Source organism: Euleptes europaea, chromosome 21 (assembly GCF_029931775.1).
Source record: "Euleptes europaea isolate rEulEur1 chromosome 21, rEulEur1.hap1, whole genome shotgun sequence".
In the NCBI taxonomy this organism is placed as follows: domain Eukaryota; kingdom Metazoa; phylum Chordata; class Lepidosauria; order Squamata; family Sphaerodactylidae; genus Euleptes; species Euleptes europaea.
The window spans coordinates 4,726,905-4,750,091 of NC_079332.1; the positions used below are offsets into that span (position 1 = coordinate 4,726,905).

General features: G+C 50.1%; 1 protein-coding gene across 1 annotated transcript in view; it reads right to left on the minus strand.

Moving 5' to 3' along the window:
* XPO6 (exportin 6) overlaps positions 1–17,791 on the minus strand; it is a 30,627-nt gene extending 12,836 nt beyond the window's left edge. Inside the window, exons 1-12 of the mRNA XM_056866323.1 lie at positions 17,727–17,791; positions 14,909–14,999; positions 14,261–14,373; positions 13,376–13,573; positions 12,019–12,178; positions 11,261–11,338; positions 9,840–10,293; positions 6,232–6,358; positions 4,101–4,210; positions 2,674–2,782; positions 2,103–2,195; positions 1,184–1,253 (exon numbers count right to left, since the gene is read on the minus strand). Of these exons, the coding sequence (XP_056722301.1) occupies positions 1,184–1,253; positions 2,103–2,195; positions 2,674–2,782; positions 4,101–4,210; positions 6,232–6,358; positions 9,840–10,293; positions 11,261–11,338; positions 12,019–12,178; positions 13,376–13,573; positions 14,261–14,373; positions 14,909–14,999; positions 17,727–17,729 (1,606 nt within the window). The 5' untranslated portion in view covers positions 17,730–17,791. The remainder of the gene's footprint in view (positions 1–1,183; positions 1,254–2,102; positions 2,196–2,673; positions 2,783–4,100; positions 4,211–6,231; positions 6,359–9,839; positions 10,294–11,260; positions 11,339–12,018; positions 12,179–13,375; positions 13,574–14,260; positions 14,374–14,908; positions 15,000–17,726) is intronic.
* Positions 17,792–23,187: the final 5,396 nt, after the last annotated feature.

The window sequence follows — 23,187 nt, forward strand, 5'->3', positions numbered from 1 at the left end:
TTCGTTCCCAGGGTTTCGGCACTTGGGGAGTGGTTAAGCCGGTGCCACTTTGACAGCACACAGTACTCACTTAAGCGCCTTTGAAGTGGCCTATTTCAGAATTACTGCCAGCACGGACCACAAAAGCACTCCACGTATGCTCAGAACATAGTTCTCGCTGCGCAAAATTAATCAGCAGATCGTTCCCAGAATTTAATCCTATACAGGATGGTGAAAATATAGTGTCTCAGACTCCAAGGCCTGAGCTACACGCACAAGAGATTAGAATCATAGAGTGGGAACCGACCCACCAGGGTCATCTAGTCCAACCCCCTGCACAATGCAGAAAATTCACAACTGCCTCCCCCACACACCCCCAGTGACCCCCCCTACTCCACTCCCAGAAGATGGCCAAGGTGCCCTCCCTCTCATGATCTACCTAAGGTCATAGAATCAGCAATGCTGACAGATGGCCATCTAGCCTTAAAAACCTCCAGGGGAGGAGAGCTCACCACCTCCCGAGGAAGCCTGTTCCACTGAAGAACCGCTCTAACTGTTAGAAAATTCTTCCTAATGTCAAGACAGAAACTCTTTTGATTTCATTTCAACCCGTTGGTTCTCGTCCAACCTTCTGGGGCCACAGAAAACAACTCGGCACCCTCCTCCATACGACTGCCCTTCAAGTCCTTGAAGATGGTTCTCATGTCCCCAATCATTGGCACGATGGAGAAGGTAGCAAAGTTTCTTTTAGCTGCCATGAGAATTCGAGAAACTACGCAGAAATTCTTTAAGCTGCCATGAGAATTCTAGAAACTACGCGGAAATTACCCAACAGCTACCATGAGTGAATTGTATTAGTTGTATTTTTATATACCAGATATCCATTCCATACCACTGTCATTGTAACCAATACGCCAATAAAGGTATCGATTGATTGGTGACAATCACTGCTGAGTAGGCCTGCTTAGCAGTGCTCCTCTAATCTGTCCTGAGCCAAAGGGAAAGGCAGGGAACAAATATTTTAATAGTCACCTGCAGAGAGATCAAGTCTTCCTACTTCTCTCCCCCAATCTCCCAGAGCCCCGAGACACAGGGAAGCACCTGTTCAGTTAGAGTCACAACGCAGACGCAAGACAGGCAGGCCAACAATAAAGAAGGTGGCATGTGTGCGTACAAGACGTCAGCCAATAGGAGTGGGCCTCACCTGTCCCCGACGTTACAATAAACTGCTGCAGTCCCAGGTAGACATCCAAGTTTTCCTGGAGCACCGGAAACTGGGGAAGAGAAGGGGGGAAACTGAGGAACGTGGCCACAAGGGGTTCAACTGTAAGGAACACACACGGAGATCCCCTGATGTTCTTGAGTCTGGCCCCGAGCGTGACTGGGCCACCTCCTAAATGGTTCTCGGGCATTGAAGCCGGAGCGTTCACCGGCGCTTTCGACACCAGGCCCTGCCAAATCGTTAGGTAAAGGTAAAGGTCCCCTGTGCAAGTAGTACCAGGTCATTCCTGACCCATGGGGTGACGCTACATCCCGACGTTTACTAGGCAGACTTTGTTTACAGGGTGGTTTGCCAGCGCCTTCCCCAGTCATCTTCCCTTTATCCCCAGCAAGCTGGGTACCCATTTTACCGATCTCAGAAGGATGGAAGGCTGAGTTAACATTGAGCCGGCTACCCAAAACTGACTTCTGTCGGGATCGAACTCAGGTCGTGAGCAGAGCTTGGACGGCAGTACTGCCCCTTACCGCTCTGCGCCACAGGGCCAAATCGTTATCAGTGCTAAAACGAAGGTGGGCCTGGGCTGAGAGCAGTTCCCCAAGAGGCAGATGCGCTTTCCAGAGTGCCAGCTGGAGACCCAGGCCGAAACCCCCACCGTGCCACAGAAACTTGCCGGCCACGGGGAAAGAAGTCAGGATATACACCCCAAGGATCAGATGCTGGCCCGGGAGTCAGCATCATCAGTGTCCCAGCTTGACGCACATTTTTGCTCTCAGAAACTGGTGAACAAGCTGGATGAACAGCTTGGTGAGCATCCTCTACAGTTGGCACCACAGGCCTCTGACACGCCAGGGACTCGGCGGGAGATTCACCGGACCCGGCATCGGGATCGTCGCTCGCTTACCAGGGTGGAGAAGGAGTGGGTTGGCAGAAGCTCCATCACTTTGGCCACAACTTCCAGACTCTGGCGTAAGTACCGCTGCCACTCTGTCTGCTGCTGCGGGACAGAAATATCGGGGGGGGGGTGTCAGCCAATCCACTCCCCCTCCGCCCTGCAAGAGGGCGGTTTGGCTTTATTGCTGGGGGAGAGGAGAACGCTGGCCACAACGCAGCACCTCGGGCAGGGTCCTAAATCCCTGCTGCTGTTAAGGCGGATGTTTCTAAAACTGCGCATACTTGGGAAGAGCTGTTTGAAAATGTTTAGTGGCTCGCTGGGGGGAGCACACCCCAAAGCACAATTTCTGCACAGCGCCCCAATTTTCTAAGTGCGGACACTCAACTTTCCAAGCTTGTAACTTGAAGGCACAGAAGATGCAATGAGAGCCCCCTCCAACGGACACGCAGGTCAGCGTCAGGAACTCTCCCCTGCCTGGGCTATGGGACAAGCGACCCGGAGACCAAAATGGAACTGCACCCGTTGGCCTGGCCTAAACCCATGCTCCCCCGTCTTCCAGTTCCTACACAGTTGCTCTTACGTCGTCGTCCAGCGTCTCGTCATCCAGTTCTTCCAACTGGGCCTGGTTGTACCTGAACTGGATCCGGTTCAACACCTCCGTCAGCAGCAGAACCAGAGCATCTTCGTACCTGGAGAAGAGCCAGACCAGAAATGAACCGTCAGGGGTGGGACACTGTGACTCACAAGGGACGTTCTAGCAGAGGTGGGACCCCACACTGAGCCCCTACTGCGCATTCAAAGCACCTCCGTTATTCTTTTTGTTCCCTGAATAGGATTTACATGATCACATGAAGCTGCCTTATCCTGACTCAGACCCTTGGTCCATCAAGTTCAGTATTGTCTACTCAGACCGGCAGCAGCTCTCCAGGGTCTCAGGCAGGGGTCTTTCACATCACCTACTTGCTTGGTCCCTATAAATGGAGATGTCGAGGACTGAACCCGGGACGCTTCTGCATGCCAAGCAGATGCTCTACCACTGAGCCACAGCCCCTCCCCATCTAGTTTGACCTTGGAGTCAAATTAGATGTGACGGAGAGCAGCTGAATAACATCTCGCCAAGTCTGTTCTCCCTATTCACAGGCGCAAAGTGGAGAGAGGGAGTGTCCTCGGCCCAAATTCAACCTGGCAGAGAGGGGATCTGAACCCAAACCCATACTGGCCTCTTCAGACCAATTTCTAAGGGGAACTCGGCTGAATAAAAACCAGGCTCAGGCTGCTGGGACAGGAAGTCGCCGGCAGACTTCCTGTGGCGTAACCGCACCCCAGGCTGTCAAACTGACACACGTAAAACATGCGTTTTACACAACTTCCTCTTCGTATATGCGCTGTAAAAAAAACTGCTTCCCAAAAAAGGTACTCCCAAAAGTAATGACGTCAGCGTGTTCCTCTTGTACTCTGAAGAGGAACGAGATCTGTTTGCTACTCCCTTGCTGGCTCCCCTTCCTGCCCAAACTCCAAGTGAGCAATTAGGAATCATATAGAATCATAGAGTTGGAAGGGATCACCAGGATCATCTAGTCCAACCCCCTGCTCAATGCAGGAAACTCACAACTACCTCCCCCACACACCCCCAGCGACCCCTACTCCATGCCCAGAAGATGGCCAAGATGCCCTCCCTCTCATGAACTGCCTAAGGTCATGAAAGAACGTGGAACTGTTTCAGATCCCCGGCACTTTATTCCCTTGGAAATTGTGTCACAGCAAGCTGCCTTCCCCGGGGTGGCTTGGAGAACCCACGCCCCGGCAGGATCGGCATTCCTCCCCGTTGAAATCTGACACAGAGCGGCGTAGCGCAGGATCACAGCCGCGCAAAGACGCAAGGGCTCAGATACTCTGCGCAGCCTTCAGATCCCGTCAGAGAATTACGCGGCACCAGTAAAGTCCACGGATCTACATCTGGAAGGGGTTGAAGCCCAAACGGCCTTGACAGCACCTGGCGTGGCTTACCTGTGGAGGACCGCCTCCTTGTCGGCCAGGCGACTCTTGATCTTGCTGGTCAAGTAATCCAAGAAGAGCGCCCAAATGTCTAAGCAGGAGAAGTAACCCTCGTGGGTAGGCTGGAAGAGGGAAGGCAGAAGTACGGTCACCGACCAGAAACTCAAGTGGGGAAAGGCTGGCCAGGCTCTCCCTCGACACCCGAGCTTCATCTCCTGGTGCAGTAAGGCCAGCTATCTTTTAAAGGGTCACCCAGTGTCTAGCAAAAACCCCATGTCCATCACCCCTTCCCTTCCGCAGCTCTCAGGGGCTCCTCTCAGTCATTCGACAGGGGGGCGAAAAGATCAGCCATGCAAAGGGGAGCCCGGGTTTTGCTACCGGAGCAAAGCAAGCTTGTCTCAACCAGCGGCATGAACCCTTAATCCCTGGGAACAGACTGGATGGAATTATATTAAACTACACTGACCCCCTATGCAACTAAAAGCAACCTAACCGACTACACTGGTATTTTTAAAAGATATACCAGGATTTTTAACACACACACACAAGGACAACTCATTTGATTTAATTTACTATTTAGAGACCTGCTTTTGAACATGAATGCCAGAGAAGAAGAAGAGTTGGTTTTTAATATGCCAACTTTCTCTACCACTTAAGGAAGAATCAAACCGGCTAACAATCGCCTTCCCTTCCCCTCACCACAACAGACACCCTGTGAGATAGGTGGGGCTGAGAGAGCTCTAAGAGAGCTGTGACTAGCCCAAGGTCACCCAGCTGGCTTCGTGTGTAGGAGCAGGGAAACCAACCTGGTTCACCAGATTAGCCTCCGCCGCTCATGTGGAGGAGTGGGGATTCAAACCCGGTTCTCCAGATCAGAGTCCACTGCTCCAAACCACCGCTCTTAACCACTACACCACGCTGGCTCTGCTTTGAAACATGAATACCACAGACTACAGGTTCAACAGGGCTGTGTGTATGCAGTTATATAAAATATCCTCTTCAAGGAAAGATGGCGGGAAGCATTAGGAAGATTAGACCTAACACCAAGCCACAGGGCCTGTTTTTAAAAACCTGATTTAGTTCTTTTCCTTCCATCCTGGGACTGAAAGACCGATACAAACACAAAAGGAGGAAGGTGAACGCCGGGTCTTGGCCCAGAAGCAGATTTCCTCTTCTTCTGCCTCCCTTCCCCCCCTTGAGGAAGAGCTCTTCCTATTTAAGATTTCAGGTGCAGGTTTTTGCAACGCTAAACAGCCGAGTTGCACCATCCGAAGCACGCTGACGTCAACAGACTCAGAAGGGTGGGAACGCTGCTCCAGATGGCGCTGTCAGCGGCCCAACAACGAGTGATTCAAGCGCACCACTTTTTAAAAGCTTAAAAATAAAAAACCCTATTTGCCCTGTGTTTTTGGTGAGGCTGACCCAAGGCAGCTAAGGTCCGACTTGGGCCAAAACATCCAAGTTTCTGGGCGTCAGGGCGAGCCGGCCCAGGGCTCGCTCCTCTGAAGGCAGAGCTTTCAGGACCGTTTGCGCTATGCCCCTGCAGGTCAGGAGACATCGAAACCACCGAGCATGTATTGTTTAGCTGCTTATTCTATCATGAGGCCAGTATTAGATCCATTGCTCCCCTGATGGGTGAATTCCCCGATAAGCCAGTAGAATTCCTGACTAAGAGGCTCCTGATGGGTGAAACGCCACATCTTTCGCTCCCAGCTGCCAAATTCTGGGCCATTGCAATTAAAATTTGCAAAAATTGAACGGAAAAAAATTACTAAACCGGGTGATACTTTTAGAAATATTAAGTTGTTAAGTTAAATCTTGTGATTTGTTCTAATATCCTACATTTTAACACCATTAGTCTTTTATCTAATTTTGTCCTTTATACTCGTTTTACAGTTTTATTAAGTCAGACAATTTTATGTATTAACCTTTGGCTGGTCAAACAGACCGTATCAATAAATAAATAAATAAATAAAATAAGACCGCTTGCGCAAACGTAGAGAGGGGGACAGGGTATTCTTCATCAAGAACTTCTGACTCGGCAGGAAGCCGGAGTCTCACAAGCACCACGATACTTGCAAGTCAAGCGCCGGGGAGCTGAGTCGGAGGAAACGGAAGGGGGGCCCCCCTCGCGGAGCAGTACCTGGTGAAATGTGTACTTGAACAGCAGGGCCAGGAATTCCACCACAGGAAACTGCGAGTAGGACTCGATCCGCCGCAGGTGGACGCTCACAAAGAGCCGCAGGAAATCAGTAAACTTCTCGATGTAACTACGGGCGGAGGAAGAAAAACAAGAGAGGGCCCCATTGAGAGGACGTCGGAAGCCGTCAGAAGCGGCGGCTGCCTCAAAATGTTGCGATTCACTCCATTTTCCAAGCCCAGAGTTAAAATTAAAGCCCTACAACAATTACCTACATGGCAGGCAACCCTTCCTTCCATTAATACCTGAAACATAGCAGAGAGAGACGCGTCAAAAGCAACTTCGGCTTGGTAAAATCATCCAAAACACAGATTTTCTGCCAAGCAGCCCCCTTGGTGATCTCTATGGACTGCACACACACACCCCCGCCGCCACAACCCCCCTTAGCTGAAAGGACAGCGGGTTAGCCAGTAGGACGATTAAAACCAGAAGCCACCATGGGCTCCAGACAAAGGCCAGGATCCAGAGAACAGCACAATAAGCCCAAGGAAGGAAGACGTGTGGGTCTCAACTGGCAACCCTTGGTACCAAGTTTGAAGGGGAAGGGAGAGCTGGTAGCACAAGAGTTCAGGGACACGTGCAGATTTGCCACTTAAATTGTTTTTTAAGTCTCGATGGGTAGCTGCGAACTTTGGATCTAGGCCAGACCTTCTAGTGAAAAGCCATCCAGCTGATGGAAGCAGACAAAGTCAGACAAAAACCACCCTCCCACTAGACCCCACCACCAACACCACATTCTTGGTTTTTTTAAAGGAAGAAAAGACACACCAGTTCTGAAGTCTGGTTCTGGAAGAACAAGCCCCACCCATTAATACATATCCACTTTCCTTGAGCATCATTTATTCTAGTTACATGCTTTCAGATTCCTTTTTGCCAGCACATGCGCACCTGGACACTTTTTTTTTTTTTTTTAAAAGAAGAGTTTTGGCACCCAACAGCTGGAGAGAGAGGCGACCGTAATTCTCACAAGTGACAGAAGAGACCACAGCAATATAAACAGGGCAAGAGACTGGGATGGTGGACTCAACCGGGAACCAGGAGATGTCTAATCGGGTGTGGTTGTGTCTTCAAGGAGGCCCGCAGCTTAAGTGGTCCTCCGCCGCGACCCTAAAGGCATGGGAGCCGACACAAGCTGAAGCACAGCCCTGAGGGAGGGACTTTTTGGCCGTTCTCCTAAGTCGTGACCCCCACCCCCCAAGATGCAATTACCACCATCCTTGCAGGACCGCTAGAGTAATCGGATTGCACACCCCTACTCTGGAAGGTCTCCGAAAGAATCAAATTTGCTGATGCCCAGTGTTTTAAAAGATAAAGGTAAAGGTCCCCTGTGCAAGCACCGGGTCATTCCTGACCCATAGGGTGATGTGACATCCCGACGTTTACTAGGCAGACTTTGTTTACAGGGTGGTTTGCCAGTGCCTTCCCCAGTCGTCTTCCCTTTACCCCCAGCATGCCGGGTCCTCATTTGACCGACCTGGGAAGGACGGAAGGCTGAGTCGACCTTGACCCGGCGACCTGAAACCGACTTCCATTGGGATCGAACTCAGGTCGTGAGCAGAGCTTGGACTGCAGGACTGCAGATTACAGTTCCTCTTTCGGTAGAAAAGAGCAAGAGTCCAGTAGCACCTTAAAGGCTAACAACATTTCTGGCAGGGTGTGAGCTTTCATGAGTCAAAGCTCACTGAAGAAGTATCTGAAGAAGTGAGCAGTAGCTCACGAGAGTCCATGCCCTGCCAGAAATTGCGTTAATCTTTAAGGCGCTACTGGACTCTTGCTCTTTTCTACTGCTACAGATAGACCAACACGGCTACCCACCATGTTTCACTTCCATTCACCTCACTATCGCGTTCTTCTAGAGCTGATCCATGGCCAGTTGCTGCGCGTTTCCTCGCCCAGCAGTGCGGAGTATAAAGGTTCATAACACTGTAGTGTCACATTCCAGGGACATTTGAAACCGCAGTAGCAAATCTTACTGCCAGTTAGTACCGAGGGGTTCCTTGGACCCAACGCCAAAAGCATCGGGAGGTGCTTCCTCCAGCCGTTTCTGCCAGTTTACGTTCAGCAGCTCTGCTAGCCAACTAAACTCTTCCTCTTGTCCCCATAAAAGTCTCTTCGTGGGAGTTCATGGGAAAAAAATAAGTTCATGGAGAAGCCTGCCTAAAGTTACCCTCCTTATCAAGGAGTTTGAGTAACAAATGGAAAAGTGGGAAAACTTGAAACTGATTTCGGAACACCTTTATTGCAGAGCTGGCTGGCAGCAAAGCACACAAGCCGGCTCAAGTATTCAAAACCATCCGCTGGATGATTAAAAACCCACAGCCCCTCTACACATTTGAGCGCATTCCATGCTTAAAAGTAGTTGTTTTCTTCCTTTCATAACCGGGCGTTCCCCTCCCATACTTAAAAAAAAATACAATAACAAAAGAGAGGAGATGCCGATCAGAACAAGGAATCCTCCTTTCCCTCGCCACATCTCTCTCGGCTGCTTTTGGCAGCAGTCAAATGCGGGTAAATTCAGATTTTGACCTGCAGTCAAATGTAATGAATGCAGGGGGAGCCACACAATACAACCCTATGGCACTACAACTGCTTGGCAACAAAAGAGAGAGACAGAGGAGAGAGCAGAGAGAGAGAGAGAGAATGTATCAGCCTCCCACAGCCAACGTACCAGGTTACATTTACCTACCCGCTCGCTTCGTCACAGGAACTCTGAACACATGAAGCTGCCTTCTACTGAATCAGACCCCGGTCCATCAAAGTCAGTATTGTCTACTCAGACTGGCAGTGGCTCTCCAGGGTCTCAGGCAAGGACCTTTCATATCACCTACCTGCCTAGTCCCTTTAACTGGGTGTTGAACCTGGGACCTTCTGCATGCCAAGCAGATGCTCTACAAACTGAGCCAGCGCCCCTCCCCACCGGCAGTGGCTCTCCAGGGTCTCAGGCAGGATTCTTTCATACCACCTACTTGCCTAGTCCCTTTGACTGGAGATGCCAGGGGTTGAACCTGGGACCTTCTGCATGCCAAGCAGACGTTCTACCACTGAGCCACAGCCCAACCCTAAAGAAAAAAAGCCACATGTGCTCAAATGAATTGTTTCATTTCTTATCCATTCAACCACACCCTTGATTCATCAAAGTCAGTATTGTCTACTCAGACCGGCAGCGGCTCTTCAGGGTCTCAGGCAGAGGTCTTTCACATTCCCTACTTGCCTAGTCCCTTGAACTGGAGATGCCGGGGATTGAACCTGGGACCTTCTGCATGCCAAGCAGATGTTCTACCACTGAGCCACAGCCCGTCTCCATGGCTCTCCAGGGTCTCAGGCAGGGGTCTTTCACACCACCTACTTGCCTAGTCCCTTGAACTGGAGATGCCGGGGACTGAACCTGGGACCTTCTGCATGCCAAGCAGATGCTCTACCACTGAGCCACAGCCCCTCCCTGAAAAAAGGGCGATTAGACACACCAAGCGCAAGAAGCGATTGGTCAAGGCAGCCTGGCAGTCAGCAGAGGAGCCGCAGGGCCCTTTCCTTGGCCGCCCCACCCCGCTTACCTCTCGTCCAGCTCCTCCAACCGGCTCTTCACGGTGTGGGCGTTGTTCTCCCTGGTGATCTTCTGCAGGAGGTAGAAGGTCTGCTGGAACATCCGCAGCAGGTACTCCTCGAACTCCACCGGCACGCAGTTCTTGGACATCAGCTCGTTGATGCAGCCCATGGCCAGCACCCCCAGCCGGCCCCGCTCCGCCCCCGAGACAGCGTTCAGGCTGCTGCCGTTGAGGGAGGGCGTCTTGCGGGCCCGGGTGTCACAGCCGAAGCGGGCGAAGTGGAAGATGGTGGTGAGGAGGGAAGGGGTGATGCTGGCTGACAGGGGGATCCAGCTGAAGAGGTGGGCCAGGCACTCCAGGGCCAGGGAGCAGACGTACTCGCTCTCTGCGTCCAGGACAGGGATTGGCTGGTTCAGCAGTTTGGCCGTGCTGGGACTCCGCAACAGGCTACTTAAGAGGTCTCCTGGGGAAGGGGGGAAAACACAAGCAGATGCCTCCACTCGCTCTGGCAGAGTTCTGCTTTCCTGGGTGCCAAATTAGGACCTTTTAGGAGAGCCAGTGTGGTGTAGTGGTTAAGAGCGGTGGTTTGGAGTGGTGGAGTCTGATCTGGAGAACCGGGTTTGATTCCCCTCTCCTCCACATGAGCGGCGGAGGCTAACCTGGTGAACTGGATTTCTTTCCCCGCTCCTACACACAAAGCCAGCTGGGTGACCTTGGGCAAGTCACAGCTCTGTTAGAGCTCTCTCAGCCACACCTACCTCCCAGGGTGTCTGTTGTCGGGAGAGGAAGGGAAGGTGCTTGTAAGCCAGTTTGAGTCTCCCTTAAGTGGTAGAGAAAGTCGGCGTATAAAAAACAACTCTTCTTCTTTTTTGGCAGAGGGTGTTTGCTACCCAAAGAACGCAGAACTGGGGCCAGAATCTCATGATTGGTACCATATGGTTATCGCGACAATCCTTACGATCACCAGTTAAGGTTGGTTCCTATCTACCACCCAGATACGACCAATGGGCGGGTGGAGAAGAAGAGGTTTAGAGCCTGACGCTGGCATCAAGTTGACCAAATCTGTTCCCTGTCGAGATAAAATCTGAACCGGGAGTCTCCTGGGGCCACTGAGCAGTTGCTGATCTTCAAAGGACATTACCCGAGAAACGTGGGAACCACAGCAACGGGGTGCCTTCCCGAGCCACTGGGTAGTGCCAGAAAGACCTATCCCCCCCACACACACACACACAGGAGCAGGCAGTGACAAGGTCTCCTCCCCACACCAGTGTCACCCCTCTGGAAACTGGAGTGACCCCAGCAGCAAGAGAGGGATCGGCTGCGGTCGTTCTCTTTGCAACTCTGGTCAACGCAGCCCTGAGCCTCCGAATCCTCAGACCCGTAACGTCTCACTAGCGGACGAATGCACGGACACACAGACGAGGCCTTACCACTTTCTCCCGACGTCGGAGATGGCGGTGGAGTGGCGGCAGTAACGCTGTACTTGTCCCAGATGCTCTCCAAGATACCTGCGACACACAAAGCGCGAAAGCGGATCACCTCCGGTGCCCTTCGAGAACAATCGGTGACGTTTCTACAAGGGCTCCCCTCTCTCAACGGGAGACGTACGTTGGGATCAGGAACGGAAGGCTGTTTCGGAGAGCCCCTTTCAGAGGTGGCGGGATGCCAGTGTTCAGATATTGCCAGAGGTAGCAGTAGAGGGGAAGATGCCAGCTTTGCCCCACCCCACCCCATGAAGCATGGGTCACTGGGGGTGTGGGGGGAAGGTGGTTGTGAATTTCCTGCATTGTGCAGGGGGTTGGACTAGATGACCCTGGGGGTCCCTTCCAACTCTATGATTCTATGAACCACCCCACAGGGTAGGTCAGGCAGAGAGAGGAACGACCGGTCCGACCTGGGGAGCTTCCTGGCTAAGTGGGGAGGTGAACTTGCATCACCCTGACCTTGGTCCGCTAAACCACACTGGTGGTCTGAGACAGGGATGGAACGACATTGGCACAGACACAGGTGGCAGCGATAGTGCCCTTGCCCCCCCCCCGCTACCAAGGGCACCAAAGAACATTCAAAGGAACCGCTGCCCACTGCAGAGCTCCCCACGCACGCTGAAGATCCATTGGTACAGGTCCAAAAAGGGCTGCTGTGGGAAAACCGGGGATTCCTCCTCCCTGTCAGAGGAACCGACCCTCACCCGTAAGAAGCCCGAGGACTGCCTGGACCTGATCCAGGAGCAACTTCCGCAGCTCTTCTTTTCGGGCAATGCTGAGGTCCTCCCGCGGGCATGCCAGCTCCTCCGACGTCGTCTTCAGCATGATCAGCCCGAGGGGTGTGGTCATGGGGGACTGGATCAACTGTCAAAGGGGAGAAGGAAAAAGAAAGGCTCAGGACGGAGGATCGGTTCTGGGCCCAGTATTATTCAGTATTTTTGTAAATGACCTGGATGAGGGGGAGGAGGACCTACTCAGTTAATTTGCAGATAATGAAGAAGAAGAGTTGGTTTTTATGCGCCGACTTTCTCTACCACTTAAGGAAGAATCAAACCGGCTTACAGTTGCCTTCCCTTCCCCACACCAGATGGCACCAAATTGGGAGGAGTGGCGAACACCCCGGAAGAGATAGAATTCAACGAGATCTGAACACGCTGGGAAAGTGGGCAGACGTGAACAAGATACAATTCAACAATGATAAGGGCATAGTTCTGCATCTGTGTAACAAAAATGAGAAGCCCGCATAATGGACGGGGGATTCATTTCTGGGTAGCAGTGAGTGTGAACAAGATCTTGGTATATATGCGGACTGTGAGCTAATTATGAGCAGCCAGTGTGGTGCAGTGTCAAAAAAGGCTAATGCGGTCTTTGGTGTGTATCACCAGAGGCATAACATCCAAATCGCAAGATTATAGTCCTGCTGTACACTGCATTGGTCAAGCTATTGTGTGCCGTTCTGCAGGCCTCGCTTCAAAAAGGACATGGACAGAATGGAGCGGGTGCAGAGGAGAGCGATGAGGATGATCAGGGGCCTGGAGACCAAGCCCTACGAGGAAAGGCGGAGGGACTTGGGAATGTTCCGTCTGGAAAAGAAGAGGTTGCTGGGGGACATGATAGCTCTCTTGAAGTATTTGAAAGGCTGTCACTTAGAGGAGGGCAGGGAGCTCTTCCTGTTGGCAGCAGAGGACAGGACTCATAATAATGGGTATAAATTATGGGCAGAAAGGTGCCAGCTGGATATTAGGGGGGAAATTTACAGTAAGAGTAGTTCGGCAGTGGAATTGGCTACCTAGGGAGGTGGCAAGCTCCCCCTCACTGGCAGCCTTCAACCAGCGGCTGGATGGCCCTTGTCAGGGATGCTCGAGGCTGATCCTGCATTGAGCAGGAGGTTGGACCAGATGGCCTGTATGGCCCCTTCCAACTTTATGATCCTACGGCTTCAAGAATAAAATTCACAAGATACCCAATGGATGAGGCTACCACCCTCACGGAGAAGGAGAACTAACTCAGCCTGAACCTGCTGACTGACTCCACGCAGGCAATTCCCAGGAACGGTCTTACCTGCAAGATGTTGGTGAAGAAGTCATGGTAGAACATGGGCCAGTCTTGCCTGCCGATATCCACAATCACTTTGCACAGCTTGTTCCGGATGAAGTAAGGCAGAGTTTTGTGGTGAGCCAAAAGGAGCTTGGGCAAGCAGCTGCGGATCTCCATCTTATCCTGCGACGGGACCCCTAGCCACATCTTGTTGATCAGGTTCTGAAAGCGACAAGACACATTCCTGGCGTTACGGACTCAATTCAGGCTACAGGGAACAGCAGACAGCGAAGGTCTCAGATCCAGGGGAGGAGATTTCACTGCTTGTGAATATATTCACTTAGCGACAGAACACTATAGCAAAAATACCTGCTTACAATAGTTAAATTGTGGAACTCCCTGCCCCAGGATATGGTGATGGCTGCCAACTTGGGAATGTTGGGAACACAGGCAGGATAATACTGTGGCAGTTGTCTTGTTTGTGGGCTTCTTAGAGGCGCTTGGTTGGCAGCTGTGTGAACAGACTGCAGGACTTGATGGTCCTTGGTCTGATCCAGCAGGGCCTTTCTTATGTTCTAAGAGTTTTGCAATTCAGTTCTTGATAAACTATTAGCCACCTTGTAAACTGTCACCAGAAAGTGGTCTACAGAATTTAAATTATTCTGATAAATGGCTGACCCATGGGCCTGCCTGTCCCCAAGGGCAGCGCAACTACCAGGTGTACCAAACCAGACGAAGCAAGGATTTATTACCCCTAAGAGCACGCTTTGTACCCCTAAGAGCACGCTTTGGCTGCTCTGTTTGGAATGGGAAATCATCGTCGCCCAAGGCCCCCGCGAAGCACCTCGACACATTTGGCGACAGATAAGGACGTCACCGGGCCACCTCCATGCTGGCCGGAAAGCTCACCTCAAACACTGTCAAGCTGTACATCATGACGTAGTCATTCCTTGTGCTCGACAGGAAATAGATGCAGAACCGCCAGGCACCAATCTGCTGGGCAAAGTTGTTTAGGAGCTCCTCTGGAAAAAGACATTTGCAGGAGAAGTGTGACAGGATTCACTTTCACAGACCACGGGGTCCCAAACCAAAGCCTCCAGTGGTGGGCCAATAAACTCTTTCAGGCTTTTGGGAAATCTGGGGACATCTTCCGTCATTTCGAAGATTGCTGGGTTATCCACTGAAGACGTTTTGCAACTGACCAGCTTTATACCGAGTTTTCAGCATCAGCGCAGCTTAGGTCGATTCCAACCATTACAACAGTGAACAAATTTGATTCCCCAACGAGACGGGAACCGGTTTTTAAATGAAAAGCAGAACCCTGATTGGACCTGCAGCCGAGAGACGCTGTCGGGTTGCTTTCGTGAAACCGTAACCTTACTTTTTCTATACAGTCTAAAAAAAGGAGAACACAGACTCCTAGCGAAAAGTAAGCATGCAACAAAATGTGAAATGGTGTAACGACAAAGCAGTAACTCAAACACCAACGTGTGAAAATCCGTAAATGGCCCATGGAGTGTTACATCTGGCCAGAAAGTGGAACGTCAGGGGGCTTACCGATCTCGCGCTTCCTTTCATTGGTCGTGCAGTTGTGGAAAAACTCAGTCATTAGACTTTCCAAAGCTCGTAATGAGGCCTCTTCTGATGCCTGCCAAAGAGATTTTCAGGAAAGGGTTAAAACAGTGCCTTTTGCAAGCTGGCTCCTTCCAGCTTGAGCAGCCCCCAGAGATCTCTGGCCTCTTCCGTGCTTTTGGGACTTCCCCTGCTGATCTTCTTCCACCCCCACCCGTGCCTGAATGGTTCCGTCCCAACCAAATTACGCACAGCGCACCCAGTGCAGTGCCATATTCATAGAATCATAGAGTTGGAAGGGACCACCAGGGTCATCTAGTTCCACCCCCTGCACAATGCAGGAATTGCAAAACTACCTCCCACACCCCTAGTGACCCATACTTCATGCCCAGAAGATGTCCTCTCATCATCTACCTAAGGTCACAGAATCAGCATTGCTGACAGATGGCCATCTAGCCTCTGCTTAAAAACCTCCAGGGAAGGAGAGCTTACCACCTCCTGAGGAAGTCTGTTCCACTGAGGAACTGCTCTAACTGTTGGAAACTCTTTTGGTTCAATTTCAACCCGTTGGTTCTGGTCCGACCTTCTGGGGCAACAGAAAACAACTCGGCACAAGTACTTGAAGATGGATATCATATCCCCTCTCAGTCTTCTCCTCTTCAGGCTAAACACACCCAGCTCCTTCAACCTTTCCTCATAGGACTTCGTCTCCAGACCCCTCACCATCTTTGTTGCCCTCCTCTGGACACGTTCTGAGCACAGAATCTGTGCTTCCTTCACATGGAGTGTAATGGGTTTGAGGCAAAGGGCCCATGACCCCGTTCCTCAGAAAGACCCAGTTAATCCATCTAACCCGAGATGAGGCATCCGGATCAGGACTGTATGAGACCAGACAGAGGGGAGCTTCTCATACAAGGCAGCAGGAAGGAGGGAGGGCTGGCCTAAATCTGGCCCAAATCATCCTGCCAATGGCTGCGAACGAAATGTGACAGCCAAAGCACTGGAAGAAGCAAACATGCTCTTTTGACAGACCTGCACCTAAATCTTATTGCGGTTGGTTTTCTGGACTTAAATGGGTTATCTGCCACCATAAGCAAGGAAGAGACTATCAGATTCCTGTGCAACGCAACTGCCAGTAGCGTTCTCAAAGATGAGCCGCTGCCTCAAGCACACTCACTATTCAATTTTATAACAAAAGCGCCCCATTTCCAAAAAAAACCCTCCACATGGGGCGGGGGGACGAGGACCCAGATTTCCTTAGCCTCCGTTGGATACAAAGGCTCACCACCTTCCAAGCTGAACTCAGAAATTCTCATTAGCTGAACTGAATTAAGGCTGGCTGAGACAATGCCGTTTGTAACTTAGCAACAGAATTCTGTGTTTTCATCTTCCTCAACCCTCCTCAGGGGCTTAAAATAGAGGGCATATTCCATGAAGACAGCCTCTTTCCAAGGATCGTGAATTATACGGAACGGAATGCTTCAAGTCTGTTTCAGATTTCTGGCTAGCTCCAGATTTCTACAGCTTATGTCCCATTCTGTTGACTGTATTGATACTTGTCAGCCTCCAAAAGATCTAGACTTGCTAAGCAGGGATTCAAAGTTGCAGCAGCTCTTCAAATTGCATCCTGTTTAATATGGGGGGGGGGTGATGACTTGCATAATGCTTTGACTTTCTTTAGGGCCACTTATTGTGTTCCCAACCCCACATTCACAGCAATCAAGGCACCACAAGCAGATGATGTTCCTGAACGTGCCAAAGATCTGCATGAACCTTCAGCCTAGGACCTCGCTGCAACTGTCAACGCAAAGGCCCCCCCCCTCTTAAATTCACACTCCGCTGATCAACTTGCGTTGGGGATCCATTGCTGAACTGATGCTACAGGCAAGCCCACGCACCCAAGCTGTTATGCGCACACCAAGCTAGGAAATCTGGCCGCCATGAACACATGAAGCTGCCTTCTACTGAATCAGACCCTTGGTCCATCAAAGTCAGTATTGTCTACTCAGAGTGGCAGCGGCTTTCCAGGGTCTCAGGCAGAGGTCTTTCCCATCACCCATTTGCCTAGTCCCTTTAACTGGAGATGCTGGGGACTGAACCTGAGGCCTTCTGCATGCCAAGCAGATGCTCTGCAAACTGAGCCACAGCCCCTACCTTAATTAAATTGCCAATTAATCTGCCCACATGACCATCCTTTAGCAAGGAGCTATGCAGCTCTCTGGGTCTTCGAACGCAGGTCCTAACGCTCCCCCTTAAAGAACACCAGCCATCTTCTCTGACATCAGCAAACCAGGAAGAAAAACGAACATCCTTAGCCACAAGGCTCACTATGCGCCCTTGTTGTTACTACGGTTATCAATTTCTGGCCGCAGCTTTTATTCCGAGGGGAGGCAGCAGCTTCACAGGTTCTCTCCAGTCATCTCTTATTGGCAAGGCTCTGAACTCATCGAGCATCCTGGGAAGCCCCCAAGACACCTTGCTCAAGAGTGTGGCGGGTACCAGTGAACTGTGGGAGCTAAAAGCGTCAATTTCAACTCTCACGGTTCAAAGACGGTGATCTCACGAGGCAGCCTTAAACCACTTCCCTTGCCCATTTTAATCTGCGTTATGGGGCTAACGCCACCAGCCTACCTTGCAGGGCTGGTGTACAGATGGGAGACAATGGAAAAAGCCATCCTACTGAACAATCAAAATAAACCACGGGTAAACGTTAAATATTAAGAGCAGTATATACTTAAAGAAAGCCACCCTCTCTTTAAATCATATATCAGAAGAAACCCCCCAATGCCCCTTTTAAACTTACCATAGCAGCTTCCGGAGGCTTCCGGGGTTATTTGGCTCTTGGCGTTTGGCTTTTTCTCCCCCCCCTCCCCTCTCTCCTGTCACCTCATGTCATGGACAATGAAGTAGTTTCCTACAAGGCCCTGCGTCCTCCATTTGGGTAAAAAAAACTATATATCTATTTTTTTAAAAAGCTCCCCCACCCTCTCTCAAAAAGAGCAGGATGATAATGCCCTCGCTCGCCTTTTGGCTTCAGGAACCCATCAGTTAACGAGATGAGCGGCACAATCCCAGGGACCCCATGCCCCCCCACAAATTCATCTCCACTATTCCCCCCCCCCCAAAAAAATATTAAGTTAAAAAGATGAATGCAAAAGAATGTAAGATTAGGGAGGAGAATAAAAACGAGGTTCCCTTTTTTTTTGGGGGGGGGTGATCCTTTCAAAAGCCTCAGTGACTGGGGGGGTGGGGATGTGATTGCCTCCCAGGTGAAGATCTGGGTAGGTGGGTGGGTGGGGGGTGAGGAACTGATGGCCTGCCTGCTGTAAGGGTGGTGAAGGCCTCGATCTCAGCCCCACTCCCCTTCTTTCCTCCCTGCCCCACCCCTCAATTCACGCCCTCGCCCTGCCCGATCCCCGTCAGGCCCTCTTTCCTTCTGTTTCTCCCTCCTCGGGGGTGAGTGTGTGTGTGGGGGGTGGGTGTGAAAGGTGGGGGGTGAAAAAAACCCGCCACTGCCCCGCCCACAACCGTCAACCGCACCGCCTCTCTCCCCCTCCCCCCCTCCACGACCTCCACTCCCTTTCCCTTCCTGCTTCTCCCGCAAACACCGGAAGCGCCGATGAGCCAAACTCCCCCCTCCCTTCCCGCACGGCAGAAGGGCCCGAGTGCGCGCGCGCGCGCGCGCAGCCAATCCGAGTTGGGCGAGGCGGGGGTGGGTGCGTGGGTGGGCGGAGCCGGCGACGCCGCGGCGCGCGACACGCTGAGCGAAGCCACGCCCCCTGTCAATTCCTAGTCCTTTCTCTCCGGTGTTCGATAAGGCGTGGTGGTGGTGGTGGGTTAACCCTTTCCTCTCTACCGATCAGTGATAGCAACGAGCATGCGCAGTCGAGCCTTAACGGTTTCCCTCATGACGTTTACACATTTAAATGTCCCTTTAAATTATTTCCTTCAATTTCAGCGTACAGTTGTGTAATATGGAAGAATTATCTATCTATCTATCTATCTATCTATCTATCTATCTATCTATCTATCTATCTATCTATCTAAAATATTTTATATATAATATTATTATATAATATATTAATATAATATATAATATATAATATAATATATTATATTAATAATAATACATTAATTATATATATATATATATATATATATATATAATATATATAAATATTATAGATAGATAGATAGATAGATAGATAGATAGATAGATAGATAGATAGATATTAAAGGTAATTTGGAGGGGTGTCAGTCACTTTTTGGTAATCTTGAGAGGATTTTTGACTTGAGGACAAAAACACGTGTCCCAGGTGGACCTCTTCAGACTGGTGGCAGTCACAAAAATTACTCCCTGCATGTAGAAAACTAGCCTCTCGGGGTTACTCCCCTCCCTTAGTGTCTGGCTTTCTACCTGCAGGGAGAGTTCGGAAGGGTATGTGGAGGAGTGTTCTGATGTGTCAAGTTCCCCCCTTTTTTCCCTTGTATGTACACATCTGGCTACAATGTAATATAGGTCAATATTCCTGGTGATGAAACATTTTTTGTAAAATATCTCTTGGTATTTATATATATATATATATATATATATATATATATATATATATATATATATATATATATATAGTCTGTAAGTTGGAAGAAAATGTTCTCGGTCTTTAAGAGATAGGGTTGCCAACCTCCAGATACTAGCTGGAGATCTCCTGCTATTACAATTGATCTCCAGCCAATACAGATCAGTTCCCCTGGAGAAAAACGGCCGCTTTGGCCATTGGACTGTATGGCACAGAAGCCCCTCCCCTCCCCAATCCCCGCCCTCCTCAGGCTCTGCCCACAAAACCTCCCGCCGCTGGCGAAGAGGGACCTGGCAACCCTATTAAGAGACCCACAAGATTCCTCTTCTATGTTTTTCTACGGCTTCCATATATCTAATGTTCAGCAGTCATTTGGGGGAAAAAACACACAACTAGATTGAATTATGATTAAATTTAAATTAAACTATTTAAAACAAGATAGTTGAATTGTAGACATTCAACAGAGGGACTGCTTTCCCTCACTATGGCAAAGGAAAGCCTTTACCTGTTGGATTTCTGTCTATTCTGTAGGGTTGCCAGCCTCCAGGTACTAGGTAGGTAGGTAGGTAAATATTTATTTGTAGATAGCCAAAGGCCTTTACAAAATATATTAAATTAAAACAAGAAGATTATACAATAAGGATAAAAGGTAGAATACAAAATGCTGTATAAGTTATAATAAAATACAATATAATTAGAATATATCCTAGCTGGCCATCAATTCTGGCTAGTTGTGTAGGGGGTTATAGGGTTGCCAACCTCCAGGTACTGAATCAAAATAATGCACTTGTATAGCTAACAATAAAAGCTCAGACTCTGAGCTTTTATTGTTAGCTATACAAGTGCATTATTTTGATTCCTTGCCTTCCTTGTGTACTTGGAGCCAGTTTTTGATTACTCAACCTCCAGGTACTAGCTGGAGACCTCCTGCTATTACAACTGAACTCCAGCCGATAGAGATCAGTTCCCCTGGAAAAAATGGACACTTTGGCAATCGGACTCTATGGCATTGAAGTCCCTCCCCAAACCCCACCCTCCTCAGGCTCCACCCCAAAAACCTCCCTCGGGTGGCGAAGAGGGACCTGGCAACCCTACTATTATGCAATACAAGAATCCTGACCAGACGCTCCAAAAAAAATACATTAAGACTGTGATACCCTTGTTTAAATTACTCCAAAGTAACTATAGTTGGGAAAATGCCTAGAAGTGCTGCCTTGAGGGAAAATAAATTCCGATTAGCCCACAATGAATAACAACGGTGTATTTATTGCACAAAACAGGACACTGCCAGGAAGGCTTTTGATTGCAGATTACCCTCTGGGAGGACTATAAGCTACTCGGTGGTCTTCGTAATGATTTAGCCTCTCGATTAAATCAAGTGCTGCAAAACTGACGTTGGCTTGCTACGGGCATAAAAGATTCAAAGAGGATTTCGAGGAAAAGGGGGACACCGCGTGGCCAGGAAATGTACTGCTGCACCTGCAAAAGAGGGGGGGGGTGCCATTTAAACCATTTCCTTACTGAGATCTGAAGAAGCGAGCTGTGGCTCACCAAACCTCATGCCCTGCCAGAAATTTTGGTAGTCTTTAAGGTGCTCCTGGACTCTTGCTCTTTTCTACTGCTACCGACGGCTACCCATTGTGATCTCCCAGCCTCTGCTGCTGACCTAAGGAGCAAGTCTAAGCAGGCCTACTCAGAGGCAAGTTCCAGGTTATTCAATCAATCAAGTTTTATTTCGATGCAGTTATCAGCTCTGAATAAAAAGCAAAGTTAGGTTTAAAATAATAAAATGGGCATAGTCGTCGGTGAAAGGGAGTACGGAGATACCTGCCTTCCATGAGAGCTGAAGGTAAGGCGTTGCAACGCGCAAGAGTAAAGGCCCTTCGATATTTGGATACTTCCAGGAATCCAAGGTAGTCTGCAGGGTGGAAAGGTTTGGTGTATTGCAAGATGGTTGAATATTCAACAGGTTTTACTTCCAGAAAAGTGCCTTCATTTCACCCCTTGGTCACTACAGAAAGCTATAGTTGGAGGAAATGGATGCCCCTTAAGAAGTATGCAATCCAAGTGGTTACCAGGGGGTCTCGAACACAGGGCTTTAGAGACCTGAACTGGAACTCAGTACCTTGAACTGTTGTGGTGGTGTGGAGTTGTCTGAAGCGTGGACTTTATTAAAAAGGCAGACGCGGTTCCACCGCCGATCTCGACTCACTTTCGGTTTGGGATTAGCCGTCTGCCACTGGAAAGGGAGTAATCTTCAGACATTTTTTGACAGTTCCATGCAAATCCCATCAAGAGAACCGGAGCCGTGCCTTCTGGTTTGATGGCGAGAGTCAAGACGCTAAGGACAGGGTTGAGAGGAAAAGGGCAAAAAGATCAAGGGCTGACTCGGACCTGGCAATTAAAGATCTCATATGACTGAAGGGGGATTATTAAAAAACTGATTGCATTAGAAGTCCGGTCATCAAAGGCACTTCCTGCTCTCGGCTCAGGGCATGCAGTTAAATCAAAGGAGTCGGTATTATTCTGTAAACGGGTCCAACGTGGTCTTCTGACGTAGAACAACCGCCTTTTGTTAGCAAGCAGTTCGGATGCTTAGCCTGGAGACAGCGCTGCCTTTGCCCTTTTACTAAAGCAATACCGGCTGCAGGCCTTGAGCTCTAGAATTTGAACTCGCTCCCCTTGCTTTTTGACCCTTCCTCTCCCTCCGAGTTTTGAGGAGGTGTAAGAGGACAGGGCCCCCCGACCTGGATGGCCCAGGCTAGCTCGATCTCATCGGATCCCAGAAGCTAAGCTGTCATTAAAACTAAAACGGCACCCTAACAACGATCACGGCCAGATTATGCCAGCTGGGGTGCGGAAAGGAAAGGGAGATAAAATTTGGTGCTCTCCTTCCTGTCGCACAGCTCTGACGTCAGACTTCTTCCTGCCACATGCTTCTAGTTCAGTGGGTCCCGTGTTTAGCAGAACCCGCGTCTGAAAAGATTGACGACCACTGGTGTAAAAGGTCAGACCTGATAAGCTTCGATAGTATTTCTTTGGCCTGTGGATCCTTATCTGCCCGATCATTAGCCACGAAAGCAAAATGAAACCTCCATGTTCAGGGGCAGTATACCCCGGTCTACCAGGTACGACAAGGGAAGGATTGGTGTCTTTGTGTCTTACATACAAGAATGCCAGCCGCTGGACCCTTGGGCTGATCCAAGAAGGCTTTTCATATCCCCAGCCGCTGCCACCTTCCTAACTCCATTTCCTTTTTTCGTATTACGCCGAGATCTCTGCCAAAATTCCCACCCCGGGAAGCTCAACGAAGCCCCCCAGTCAGGAATGACGCCTCGGCAGAGCCGTCGCGGGTAGGTGGCCCAAACTTAGTACCGAAATCTCAAATGATCCCAATGACGGTGCATGAAAATATTCTGACAGGGAGCCAGCAGCCGTGCAAAAACCCCAGCCACCCGGCTATTAAAACCTTGTGATTTCTTCGAGACTGTGATCAAGCTAATGGGTTTTTATTGAGTTCTGTCTTTTATTTAAACCGAAGCAAGGGCGGGCGGGGGCCGGGAGAGGGGAGAAGCAAAGAGGAACCGAGTGAAGAAAGGTCTCTTTCTCGGGGCACCTGGCACCAGATTGCCGCGGCGCTCCGTTTTCCCAGAACTGCTATGGGGTTTTGGAAGAGTGACTCAGTCT